The 13,509-nt window shown below is 44.0% G+C and overlaps 1 protein-coding gene across 1 annotated transcript in view; it reads right to left on the bottom strand.

Moving 5' to 3' along the window:
- PLXDC2 (plexin domain containing 2) overlaps nt 1–13,509 on the bottom strand; it is a 1,436,917-nt gene that overhangs the window by 235,069 nt on the left and 1,188,339 nt on the right. The window contains exon 9 of the mRNA XM_069211779.1: nt 12,154–12,235. Coding sequence (XP_069067880.1) covers nt 12,154–12,235 — 82 coding nt within the window. The remainder of the gene's footprint in view (nt 1–12,153; nt 12,236–13,509) is intronic.

The raw sequence follows: 13,509 nt of genomic DNA, 5'->3' as shown, positions 1-13,509 counted from the left end.
AGTTGTCTGAAGTGTAGACTCGTTAACTTAAGGCAAAATGGAAATTCGGAAAATAGTCCATCTTTTCTACGTGCTGCTGGCAATGCACAATAGTAAATATTTTGAAAATATGCGGATATATATTATGAGGTGAAATCTAAAATTGCATGTCATGCTTTTAACATTTCCCAAAACAAATCAAGCTTTATATTGAAACATTAGGAAGGAAAAAGACTGACATAGAGGTTGAATGTCCATCAGGGTGACAGAGTACTCTCTCCTATGATGTAGAGGTCATTGGTTTATTTTTCTGCTCCTCACTGGCAGGATTTACCTGGTGGTGATGGACCACAAAAACAAGTTATCTGACTGTCCACTCTAAATTGGGCTAAGGGCCAGATGGCTTACACTTGGTGGCCCGCTGTCGGTGACTGGAGTAGTAAAATAAGTATTTCACAATTAACGTTGGTGAATGTTAACAAAGTAGATTTTCCTACATAAAATGCAGCAGAACCAATGCCAAGTCAATTTCCTCTACTTTGGCACAAGGTGTTCACCAGTCCCACTCTGGTAAATCACTCTGAAGTTCGACTCTTAGAAACTGGTCTCCCAGTCCTGCACTTATGTTTTTTTAGGAGGTGTGAATCATTCTGTGACTGGCAGCAATTCTACATAGCTTGGTGTGCTGTAATGTGTTTTTCTTCACAAGTGGAAAATATGTCTGTTTTCACACCCTTACTCTGCCTCTTTGAAACTTTGGCTCAGAAAGACTGGTTGTCTATCTGTAAATCGTAGTGCCGGTCATCATTAGGTAGTTAAAGTTAGGACCTAGTTTCTATAGAAAAAGTGTCTTTTTACCTTTCCTATGTCTTTGGCGGCGGTTGTCGAATCTTCACAAAATTTTCCCAAATAATTTGACGTTCGTGTGAGCTGCTGTCTGGATAGTTTCAGTGACATTTGTCAAGCGGGGGCCAAGAAAAAAGTGGAGTCCCAAAACACTTCATTTTTTCATAGAGATTTTGAACAGCGATAGCATCCAAACCACTGGTGGAATTACACTAAATTTGGCAGAAAGGTAGCTCTTGGTCTACGAAGCAACCCTTTTGTTTCTTGGTGTAAATCCATTCAGTAGTTTTTTAGTAATTAAAGAAAAAAACTAATTTGTATATGTAGGGACACAAAGGCTCCACAAACCCTCTAGTCTATTGCAAAGATCTGACTGGCTGACAACACTTCAACAAGGAAGTGTTGGCAGCCATGTTGGTAAGTAAAAGTAAAAGTAAAAAAAATAAGAAAAGGGGCCTGGGTAGGGACACCCTGATCATTTAGCACTGTTGCTGGGGTCCCAGAGGGACCTCTAAAGGCTTAAAAAGCATCCTTTTCAAACTTTTTGGTGCTGATCCACTGAAAAGTTTAAAAAAACAAGAGTGGGCACCTGCATTTGTTTTGTAAACAGCCCCCAACCCAACCCTGGAACATAGCTGCTTGTTTTTGCTTGGTGGGAGATAACAGCACCCCCCAAGCAAAAGCAAACAAATCTGCTTTCTGACAGCGGGAGCTGTCAAACAGCCCCCTCCATCAGAAAGCAGAGTTTTCATCTGTTTTCCTACAAACAGATATGCGTTCAGTGAAACAGATGAAAAAGTTGAGCCCACAAGCAGGGAACTGCTATATAAATCAGCTCCCTGTGATGCTCTGCTCTACCTTGGCGTCCTCTCTGCGCACCACGGTCAGGCCGCCGCTCCGATACTCGGAGCGGCGGCATCGTCGCAGGCTGCGTTTTTGCTTGTCTTTGTTTTCAGCGCGGTTTGGTAAGCACATTTCATGTTCCTGGCCACGCCGCTCTTCCTGCCTGCATGCCTGATACCTTTTTCCCTCACTTACCTATTCCTTGTTCCTTTTCCTTCCTCTTTATCCACCTTCACTTCTTTTTCTTGTTCTGATGTCTATGTTGTTCTATTCTTGGTGTTCCTTTTTCCCAGCATGCCTTCTTTCTTTTTCCTTTTATACTGCTACTTTTTTCCTATTCTTTCCTATGTAGCTTTCCCAATCCAAGATGGTGTTGCTCTTTCTTCCTGTTTGTCACTTCCTGTCTCCAGCATATAAGTATTTCGGTTCTGGTCTTTTTTGCGTTGCAAACACTTCCTTTTGGGGGTGATCCTCACTCCTGTTCATTGTGTTTTCTCCAGTTCCTGTTGCTCTAATTGAGACTTTTCCAATTTTTTCCTTTTTTCACTCTTGTTTTTTCTTTTTTTTTTTCTGTCACACAGCACTGTGGCTGCTAGAAAGGGCCACCCTTATCTTGGTCAGTCCAGAACCAGCAGAAGACTTGGTGCTCTTTCAAATTCTTCAGTCAACGGTGAGAAACATTGTGCAGACCGTGACACTCCCTGCTTGTGGGAGCAATGCTGACTCCCACAGGATGTGGGGAGCTTGCAAGGACCGAGGGGCCTTGAGGCTCCTCACATGGTCCTGTCACTCTCTCGCTTGATATCCCTTCCATCCCATACTGGGATGGAAGGGAGAGAGAGAGAGATTGTCATTCCATGCAATTACTTCAAAGAGTAAGACTAGCAAGATGTTTGATATGAATGTTATAGTTACATTTGGATGCAGAGCAGACCATAGTCACTTCTAGCCTAATGGTCATGGTCTTGTGCTGTCACTCAGTAGGCTGAAGGGTCAGATACTAATATTGCTTGGCAGTGTCTTTTTTTATTTACTAGTGTTTTGAATGTCATTCCTTCCTAGTGATGGGGTATTCACGTTTCTTTCCAATCAGATGTGTGGTTTGACTGTCATAGGTATGTCTGGAATGATCACAGTAAGCAGTCACCTGTGACCTAAAGGTTAAGGTCATAGACTTTCACACTGTAAGTTGAGGATTCTACTCCAGGTGTGCCTGTGGTCATTCTCCTTCTTTAATTTCTTTAAAACTTCAAAAGTTTAAAGTTCCTACTGAATGGTGATCTCACTCTTTTTAATTGACATATAATTTTTTCTTGTCAATTTGTCCAGAAATATCTCAATTTCTCTGTTTATATTTCTTTCTTCCACTCACACATCCACTCAGAGCCTTCCGCACCCACTAACATACCCATTAAGACCCTTGTTCTCCCATTTACAGCCCTACTCATCAAAGAGCTTTCCAAACCCAAAGCTAGCAACATCGACCCCACTCACACACAACACCTCTGCGACTCCCTCTCCAACCACTTCCACCTCAGAATCTTAGACATACACAACAGCTTCACACCACAGGCACTCGCCACCTCCACCACCGACACAATCAACAACGACTCAGCCCCCCCAACCTACTACACACCTGGGCCCCTACCAATGATGAAGTAACCAAATAAACGATGAATTCCATCCACTCAGGCTCCCCCTCAGACCCCGGGCCACACTGCATTTTCAACAAAGCCAGCCCAACCATCGCTCCCAAGCTTTACGCCGTAATCAACAGCTCTTCCGATGCTGCCACCTTCCCAGACTACTGGAAGCATGCAGAAGTCACCGCACTCCTGAAAAAAGCCAAAAGCAGACCTTGATGACCTCACCAACTACCGCCCAATTTCGCTTCTCCCTTTCCCCGCCAAGGTCGCTGAGAAACTAGTGAACACCCGCCTGTCTCACTTCCTAGAGGAAAGCAACGCACTCAACACCTCCCTGTCTGGATTCCGCAAGAACCACAGCACTGAGACTGCCCTCACCGCATGTACTGACGACATCAGAACCAGAGTCGACAAGGGCGAGACCATCGCACTTATCCTCCTGGACCTCTCTGCTGCCTTCATACTCCCCATACGCCTCTACAACGCAGGTATTCGACACAAGGCCCTAGACTGGCTTGCCTCCTTCCTCACCGAAAAAACCCAGAAAGTCTGCCTCCCTCCCTTCCACTCTCCAGCCACCAAGATCATCTGCGGAGTCCCCCAAGGGTCCTCCCTCATCCCCACCCTTTTCAACATTTACATGGCCCCGCTCACCAACATCCTCCAGCTACACGGAATCACCATTATATCCTTTGCAGACGACACCCAGCTTGTCATCTCCCTCACCTGCAACCCTACCACCGCCAAAACCGACCTCCACGCCGGAATCCTTGACACCACCAGATGGATGACAGCAAACCACCTCAAGCTAAACTCCAACAAAACCGAAATCATCATCTTCAGCCCCAATAAAACTATATAGGACGACTCCTTATGGCCCATTGCCCGAGGATCCCTCCCAACGCCCGCAACCCACGCACGCAACCTTGGCATCAGCATGGATTCTTCCCTCTCCATGACCCAGCAAATCAACGCCATCACCTTCTCCTGTTTTAACACCCTCTGCATGCTGCAAAAAACCTTGAAATGGATTCCCATAGAGACCAGAAAGGCCATCACCCATGCACTCATCAGCAGCAGGCTAGACTACGGAAACACCCTCTACGCCGGCACTACAGTCGAGCTTAAGCAAAAACTCCAGAGGATCCAGAACGCAGCCGCCCGCCTCATCCTGGACCACCCATGCCATGAACACATCTCATCTCACCTCAGATTCCTTCACTGGCTTCCTATCGACAAAAGGATCACCTTAAAAATCGTCATCCACGCACACAAATCCCTCCACAACACTGGACCACCCTACCTCAACGAAAGAGTGAACTTCCACACTCCCACTCGCCACCTCCGGTCAGCCGACCTTGCACTCGCCACAGTCCCCCGCATCCAACGCGCCACTACCAGAGGCAGATCCTTCTCCTACCTCGTCCCCAAAACCTGGAATTCTCTCCCCATCAACCTCCGCAAGAATCAGAACCTCCTGCTCTTCAGAAAACACCTCAAGACATTGCTTTTCGAACAGTAATCAGCTTACCATCTCCCCCTCCTCCTTTTACCCTCCCGCGCCTTGAGACCCTTACTGGTGAGTAGCACGCTCTATAAATCTTTTGATTGATTGTTTGATTGAATTGGTGATGTTGCCAAGTTTCAAGCCTTGGTTCTTCACTGTAAGCTTCAGTATTCAGTTTGACTTAAATGCAGTGGGACTATATGTTGACCTAAGTGACGTTTCACCATGAAAATGTTCTATCCCAATGTGCAGTTTCATAATGAGTAATGCAACTGTTTTGCTAACATTTTGCTGTCATAAAAATATACTAGAAAACATGAGCAGTCTTTGCCTTTCATATTTCCCAGCTGTATTCTGTACAGCTCATACACTAAAACAGAGATGTTCTGGGATAGTGTATGCCACGCAGACAGCACCGTTTCTGCAAAACAGGCACCTCCATGCCTTATGGGGTCCTTGCATAGATGCTAAATATATTCATGAAGTTGCCACTGATCTTTTTGTAAGAGGGGATATTGCTCCTATAGGCATGCCTTTTAGGGCATCATGAAGTAATAATATTAGCAGGAGGAGATGCAATACTATATGTGAGGACATTTATTCCAGAAGCATCTGTATGCACACTGATCTTTTTTTGCCAAAATCCTGATACTTGGGTTTTCAGAATGCATAGCTCACTCCCACTCTTGAAGAATGACAATGACACAATAGTGGTGTTGCTTAACCTGTATTGAGACCACGTTCAGATTTCTAGTGAGAACCTGATGACCACTACACACCAACATGCAATGAACATTGAGCCTAAACCATATTATGTGAGCCATACTACCATATTGGGAGTGAAAGTAGGTCCTGGGTATCTGGGGATTATGCAGATGGTCACAAGGGCATATTAAGTGACTGACAAAATCCCGAATGGGTCATAGCAGGAGCATCCATCACAGAAAAATGAGTGGAGGTAAGGACTACACTTAAAATGCTTTGACATAAGAGGGTACTGAAGCAGTGAAACTACAGCCAAATCTGGTATTTTCCAGTGTTGATGAACAAAAAATATATATATATTCACTTTTGCAGTGTTATAATTGGTTGGACCTGAAAATATAATTCTACAACTCATGCTAGTATTGATGATATCTGAGTCATCACAATCATCACAAACCACACAACACATAAACTGACTGAATCTTGCAAGAAATCAATTGTCAATATTATTGAATCTCTGGTATCTTGTCTCTCCTAAAGTCCACGAGGAAGGCCAGCATATCTTGCCTTGTGATTGTCTGCTGAGAAGTGGTCTGTTTTATGTTTATGGAGGCCAGCAGTTCAACACAGAAAATAAAGAGCCTTCTTATGTGGTACTTTTTACCTGACTCAGTAATCTGAAAATCTCGTTCAGATTATACAACCAAGGATGACAATTTGGACGCCCAATAGCATCTCCAAAAATGCGGTTGGTCATAGAGGCTGTTTTGAGAATGAGTACTTTTGTGACTGGTCATTGCAACCCTGCTGACATGTGTCCAGCAGATACGTGTCACCTACTAGTGCAATCAAGGACCTTACTCCTATAGTATTCTCAGCACTGGAGAATACATTCATTAGCTCTGAATAATTTATGGTATCCCTTAGGGATAGCTCCCAGGCAGAATCATGATGAGATTCAGATAGAGGTGACAAAAGAGTACACATATATACCAAGCTGAAAAGGATGATATTATTTAGATCTATTCTTCTTCAGCTATCCCATCATCCCTTTTTCTATTCATCTGAATAAACTACCCTTGCACATGTAAAACTATCTACATCTGGTACCTCTTCAGTTAAGACTTAAATGTAGCTACTTCAATCTTAAAGTGGGCATAGACTAACAATAGATTGTAGTAGAGGTTTTTCTCCATGCCAGTTAAGCTTGCAAAATCATGAACAATCATGAAAAGCAAACAGCAGGCCTCTTACTTGCTCTGCTCTGTATGGTGTGCGTGTAAGATCAGATTCTCTCCCACTCTGATAGAAAGGCTGGTATCAAATAAATGCAATATGTTGCTTGACATGGTTAGAAGGATCAGTAAATGACTAACACACACAAAACCATTGCCCTTTTAACTGTCACAGAGATGATGTAAATATGGCGTCAAACAAATATTCTATCGGGTCAATCAAGAGCAGGCAGGCTTTGATTGCATGGACACTTGTGATTCTCCCCTCCTCTGTTTTGAGTTCTATAAGGCACTTCATATAGGGCACACGTGTACAATCCCATTTCTTTATTTGTGTTGCAATTTGTTATTGATTATATTGGACAACAATCCTAAATAACTACACATTACAGGACATAGCATAGTGACAAAATCAGGGAGGGGCTATAGAGAGGGGGTAGGAAGGGAATGGGGGAGTGGAATGGGGGGTGGAGGGAGGACAAAATGGAGGAGCCTATACATTTTACACATTACCACAAAACAGGTGCTGGCGAGTGAGAAAGCCAAAAGTACTGTCTGTAGCGAATGGAGATAAAGGTCCTGAGGAGGGAATGGTTCCAGCATGCTGGATAGAGAGGAAGGGTGGCGCAGCGGATAGAGGAAAGGGGGGGAATCATATCAAATAGGGGCACTGCCATGTCTGGGGAAATGGATGAAAAGAGCTAGGGACTTACAGAGGGCGTACAAGCCGGAAACGAGGTCTGTGATATATATATATATATATATATATATATACATATATATATATATATATATATATATATATATATATATATATATATATATATATATATATATATATATGTGGGTGTATAGAGGTCCAGTAAGATCATGATGGCCAAAAGTAAGTATAAAGCAGTCAGCATCCGGCTGGGTCCGAAGGGGGAGGTGGGTGGGGAGATGTAAGATTTTCGGAAAGTAGATGTGTAGGGGATGGGGATACATAGAAACACAGTGGGAGACGAGGATAGATCACTGGGGGGAGAGGGAGGGTACGGAGGAAAAGACAGGTATAGCAGTAGGACATCTGCCCTGTCACATAACACTTTGAGAAAAGAGAGTACCAGATGGCTCATGCACTAGGGATTATCTCTGAGGAAGGGAGGGAGCTCTTGTTTGTGCAAATAACATTGACTTGTCTTGAAGGCCATATATGACACGCTAATGGACGGCAATCTGGATCATTGCCACTGTCCATTCCTCTGAAGTTGGTGGGATAGGAGATCTCCAATGACGAATAATACAGATCTTTGCTGTTGCGAGAGCCGTGTGTAGAAGGAGACTTTGGGGTCTGGATAGGTCTCGGGCATCCCCTAAGTTGTTTAGGAGGGTAAGAGAGGGGGAGGGAGTGGTGACTGGAGAGTTAAAGAGGCCACTAAGGTTGATCCGATCACCGCCCAGAGGGGCCGGATGTTTGGACATTCGCAGAGGATATTCATGATGTTGCAGCAAGTGGCCGCGCACTGCCAACAATTCGCATGTGGCAGAAGTTCTGCCCTATTAAGTTTTACTGGTGTTCAGTGGCAATCGTGTAGCGTCGTAAAGAGACAGAATTTCTGATGAGCTTCCCCAGTGCCATTGTCCAAGGCTCCCACTATGTCTGCCCAGTCTTTGTCCTCAGTTTTAAGCTGAGGTTGAGATTGTCATTTGATGCGAAGACTGTCAAGGAGAGGCTGCGCTAAAAGATGATCAGTAAGGCCATCATAAAGACCCACCATCATGCCTTTGAGATGTCCCCAGATCTTAACACAGGACCCAATGGGTGAGGGTTCTAGATACCAAGGACAGCCCCACAAACATTGACGTAGACAATGTTGCAGTTTGAGATACTCCCATACCTGCTGGGGTTAAAGTCCAAATTATTCACACAGGCACGGGAGTGACTTAATTCCTCTGTCAGATAGGATCTGGTCAAGGTGGTGGATACCAGCTATGCATCAGTTGTGTCCAGTTCAGGACTTCCCCACCAGTGCCAAGGCTTTCATTTCTCCACAGTGGGGCACGCTCGTGGAGATGGGGATGCACATGAAGATGGAGGTGTGTCGAGACCGAAAAGGGCTATCCTTGTATAGGAGGCCAAGGCCGGTCTGACTAGACATTAAGGTCCTCATTTTGACATTGGCAATCTTTTACAAAGACCGCCAATGTCGTGCCTGCCAAATGACCGCCATATTATGACTGCTGGCTGCTCTCCACCAGTATTAGGTGGGGAAGCAGCCAGCAGCCACACAGGTGGTCGGTGGTCTAGTGGAGGTTGCACCAGACAGGTAACTGTAACAATGAGATAAGGGGAAGCCCCTATTTCAATGAGGAGGCGATTGAGCCAGAGCAAGAATGAGTGGTTGGACCCCATAGGTGCATAAACGGGTCCTAGACACAGCAAGCTGTCCCCTACCTTCAGTTTTGCAAAAATGTACCTACCATCAGGGTCAGACCATGTCTTAATAATGGTGATGGGCAGTGACTTATGAAACAAAAGCCCCACTCCACACTTCTTAGATGGTTTGCTCCCCAGCGCTTGCGATGCTGAACAGCGACTGTGAATTACCCTTCCCACCCAGTCTCAACGAAGTTTACCAGACTCAAGATCATTGAGGTGGGTCTCCCGCAAAAGGGCCACATCAACTTGTTTTGAATGAAGGTAGGAGAGTACTTTCTTGCACCTTATGTGATGGATTAAGCCATGGATGTTTCATGAGAGAACTCGGAGCGGGTGAGATGCGGGGGAGGGCTTGGGCAGTGGTCATTGGGTAGCATGGGGGGGTGATTTGAGGGAAGGGGGATTACAGGGTAGGGGGAGCAGTGGGTGGGCAGGAAGGGTGACAGAGGGGGGAAAGAGGGTAGGATGGGCACAGGGAATAAGGAAAAAAGGGAGGGGATATCCCTTCAGACCCATGCTGGAAGGAAGGGCGTAGATGCCACAGTAAGCACCAGAGAAAGATGAGAGGAGGCAATGAGAAAGGCAAAAATATGCAGTGTACATTGGAGGAAAGGAGGAGGCGAGATAGGGGTGGTGGGAGGAAAAGAAAGAGTGAGAAGTTCGGCACAGGCCAAAGCAGAGCCTCAAGGGCTCAGATCTGTATACTGTTGGTCTAAACTTGTGGAGTCAGCGTGCGAGGAGAGCCCACTCCGGGAGTCAGAGTGCCCAAGGCAGAGAATAGAAGTTGATGATAATAATGTAGAGAGGAAGAGATGGGCTGTGGATTCCAGGTCAGAGATAAAGACGGGAGAGGGCAGGTAGTTATAATTAGTGAGGTCTCCTATAGGGACTAAAGGGCAGATGTTGTAATAGCTTGGTCGAGGAAAGTGTAAGAGTGACAATAAGCGTAAGAGTAGCGGGGTGGGGCCCGGTGGAGGCAGCAGAAATAAACAGTGGCATGGGAGAGTTAAGCAAAGATGTGGGTGAGAGAGAAAAAGAAGGAGGTGAAGTCATGTCAGGAGTAGAAGGAGAGGAAGACAAAGGTGCCCTTCCCATTCCAAAAAGACCAGAATCCTTGAGACAGGCCTATGTCATGGTGCAAACACAAATCCTTGTTCTTCGATGACAACCAAGATCAGGAACAGCAATCCAGACACCAAAGCAGTTGGAGCACTCAGAGCAGGGGTTCACGTCCATCACCCTGTGAGGATTTTTTCTGTCCCAACAATACTGCATTCTTAGAATCTCTATATTTATGCCTTCCATACAGTTTACATATTTTTATGGAAAGGATAGTGAATTTGCTCTGTTGTTCGCACCATTGCAAAACCACATGTAATGAGACTGAGAAGAGACTGGTGCATAACGATTTGCCTCAATTTCGCTTTTAAAAGTTACCGTTGCATGGGTTTGTTATCACGCCGTGATTGAGTTGTCTTATATAGAAGGAACTTTGAACCCTTTCTCTCAATGTGAATATCAATGTATTCTGCTGGATGTTGTACTGAGTGCAAATTTAGTTTGACAAATTCAGTTTTCACTGTTATATAGCCCCACCGAAGTTTACAACTATTTTCACGACTCATTATGGTGGATTTGCCCAATTAAAACGTGCCTTTTTCTGTTTTATTTTACAATTGATTGCGATACTGTATTATTTTCCATGTGTGCTACAACCTAGCTACAATCCACTTAAATTGAAAACGTGCTTACTCATTTCAATGGTTGTGCAGTCGCTGCTACCAAAATATTGATCTATGCCTGTTTCTGTCGAAGTCTTTCTCATCCCACCATGCATTTAATGTTACCTCTTACGTTTCAATTTCTGATGCAATGCGTGCACAGACAGCTATCTTTTAATGGTTTTTTGCGTGAAGTATTAAGAAATATTAAATGTTGGCCACTGGTACCTTTGCATGCAGAGGCAGAAACATTGACTTTGATTATATTATACTCTTTAAAAAAAATACAAGGGTGTCTTCTGTGCCTCTGTGTACTTGTGCATGCATTGATGGTCATCCTTGCATTTTTTTGGTATACTTTCATGATAAATATTTAAAGACTACAAGCAAAAGCTGGGTATCAAGTACGGACCAACTTAGTTTTGCCAACGATCGTCTCTCTACCTTTCCCATATATATTGCCAGATCATGGAGTATAAATTTGATTAAATAGGAAGAATTACTGGCAGGGCCTAAATGTTAACTAAAAGCAGACCTGGGAAACATGGTAAACCGAGCCTGAGAGGACATATCTTTATGTGTGCTGGTTCTTTCATTTGTGTCTCTCTCACTTTCCACGCCCACTCTATGTCACTCACTGTGCCTACTACAATTCACCTGGAGGAGATGGGGAGTGTAAAGGCCCAGTGGCATCTCTGGGACCGCAAAAACACAATCAAATGGTCCCCCAGACCAATGGGAAAACGCCATATGGCTTAAATGGCCCACCCTACCCGAATGACTAGAGGATGTCGTGCGTCTTAGAGCGCCAATGTTGTTTGATATCATCAGACCTAAAAGCTTGTACTTAAATGTGTTGAAAATGCCGTCTTCTAGGGTCAGAGCTGCATGTGTGACTCATATTTTGTATAGACAAACTGGAAGTAGCACTGTGAAGGAGAGTGCTGTATTTGAGCTGCAAAGAAAGGAACATTCTATTAAGGTCCGTACAATGATGTATGCGTTTCATTTTTTTCGCTCGCACACTGTAGATGTGTTAATATTACAGTGTATAAAAGATAGCACCTATATGTTTATTACAGATTCCTGTGAGTCAATCCATAAAACACGTCTTGCACAAATTGCATCCCTGTTTGGATAGCAGATGGAACGATACATGAACATTCGAGAGGAAGGAAGACTTGGAACAAGATGTTAGGACATGCGCGGGCCTGGACGCTGTGAAATACCAATGACTGCAAAAACAATCTACCTTTGGAGTTTATTACACCAGCTGCAGTTGAATCCAATTTGGGCACTGACACAAGGACCACAGCTGTTAAACTGGATGCAGGCTGTGAAATGCAAAAACATACAAATTAGAAACCGGCAATTAGCGAAAAGGAATTTCTATTATATTGCCTGTTTTAATATTTCATGAAGTTATAGAACTCACAGGTACACAGTTTTGGAAAAAAGGCATACAAAACTCCTACTTGTGCCAATTCAAAAAATACATCATATAGCATTATAGTCCACTAAGTATACTATACAGGTTGCCAAGAACCCCAGATCCGAGTGGAAGCTTAAGGCCTACAGAGAAAATGAGGGCCTTTAACCGATATAGACTTCGGCAGAAGAGCTATTATGCCAATAGACCATTACCGAAGGAAACAATTGCTCTAGAGCTGGCATGGCACCAAACTCCAAAATATTGATTTCCTTGTGCAATTTCTCACTTAGTCATCAAAATTGAAAGAACCTCCTAAACTGCAAATAAGTTATCGCAGCAGATATGTAAGTTTCTAATATATTTTAGAAATCGCGTGAGCTACTTCCCAACTAAAAAATATGTTTTCTTTTTCTGGAATCAATCAGACCTTGATGAAGGTACCATCCCCTTTGACAATGGGTTCCAGAACGAGTGTCAGCCCACTTACGTTGGTTACCCTGGAGTACATCAGAGTCTGTTAAAGTGGTGAATTATATTACTGAACCTTTCTATATTTTGAAAGACCTATTTTTTAACTTTACTTGTAGAGTTTTTTTTAAATCTACACCCTTTTTTTAACAGGAAGCCAGTGCAGAGATGTGATTCCTATGACAAAGCCTACATAATAAACTGACATACAGATTTAGAAAAATGGTAGCTTTGTCAGGAAGCCCAAATGTATAGAATTGCAGTAATGAAAGTGAGATAACACACAAGCCACTAGGATAGTGGTGCGAGCAGCTGGAGGCAGGAGTGGCAATACTTTCTATAGTATTTTGAGCTGAAAGACACTCAAGGCTAAAACCGTTTGCCCCTGAGTGTGTAATTGAGGTTTGAATAAACAACAGGTCCAGGGTCTTAAATAAAGAAGCTGGCAAAGACAAATGTCATACATTTTAAGGCCAACAGCGGGTTCAACAGCAAAAGTATCCCTGTCGACCATTGTTTGTATTTTATCACCAGGTATTACAAGGTCTGCCTTCTACTTCTGGATGGCACATTCTCATGCAACTGTGAATTCCTTGTGTGTGGGGGGAGGAGGGGTGGTTAACATTAGAAGTGTAGAGTTACAGTACGTGAGAGTTTGTATACCCAATCCAGTGATTCCAGTGATTCCACATCACACCACCACACCTA

The sequence above is a fragment of the Pleurodeles waltl genome, chromosome 10, assembly GCF_031143425.1.
Source record: "Pleurodeles waltl isolate 20211129_DDA chromosome 10, aPleWal1.hap1.20221129, whole genome shotgun sequence".
NCBI classification, from domain to species: domain Eukaryota; kingdom Metazoa; phylum Chordata; class Amphibia; order Caudata; family Salamandridae; genus Pleurodeles; species Pleurodeles waltl.
Note: the sequence above shows the minus strand (reverse complement) of the source record. Positions and strands in the feature narration are given on the sequence as shown.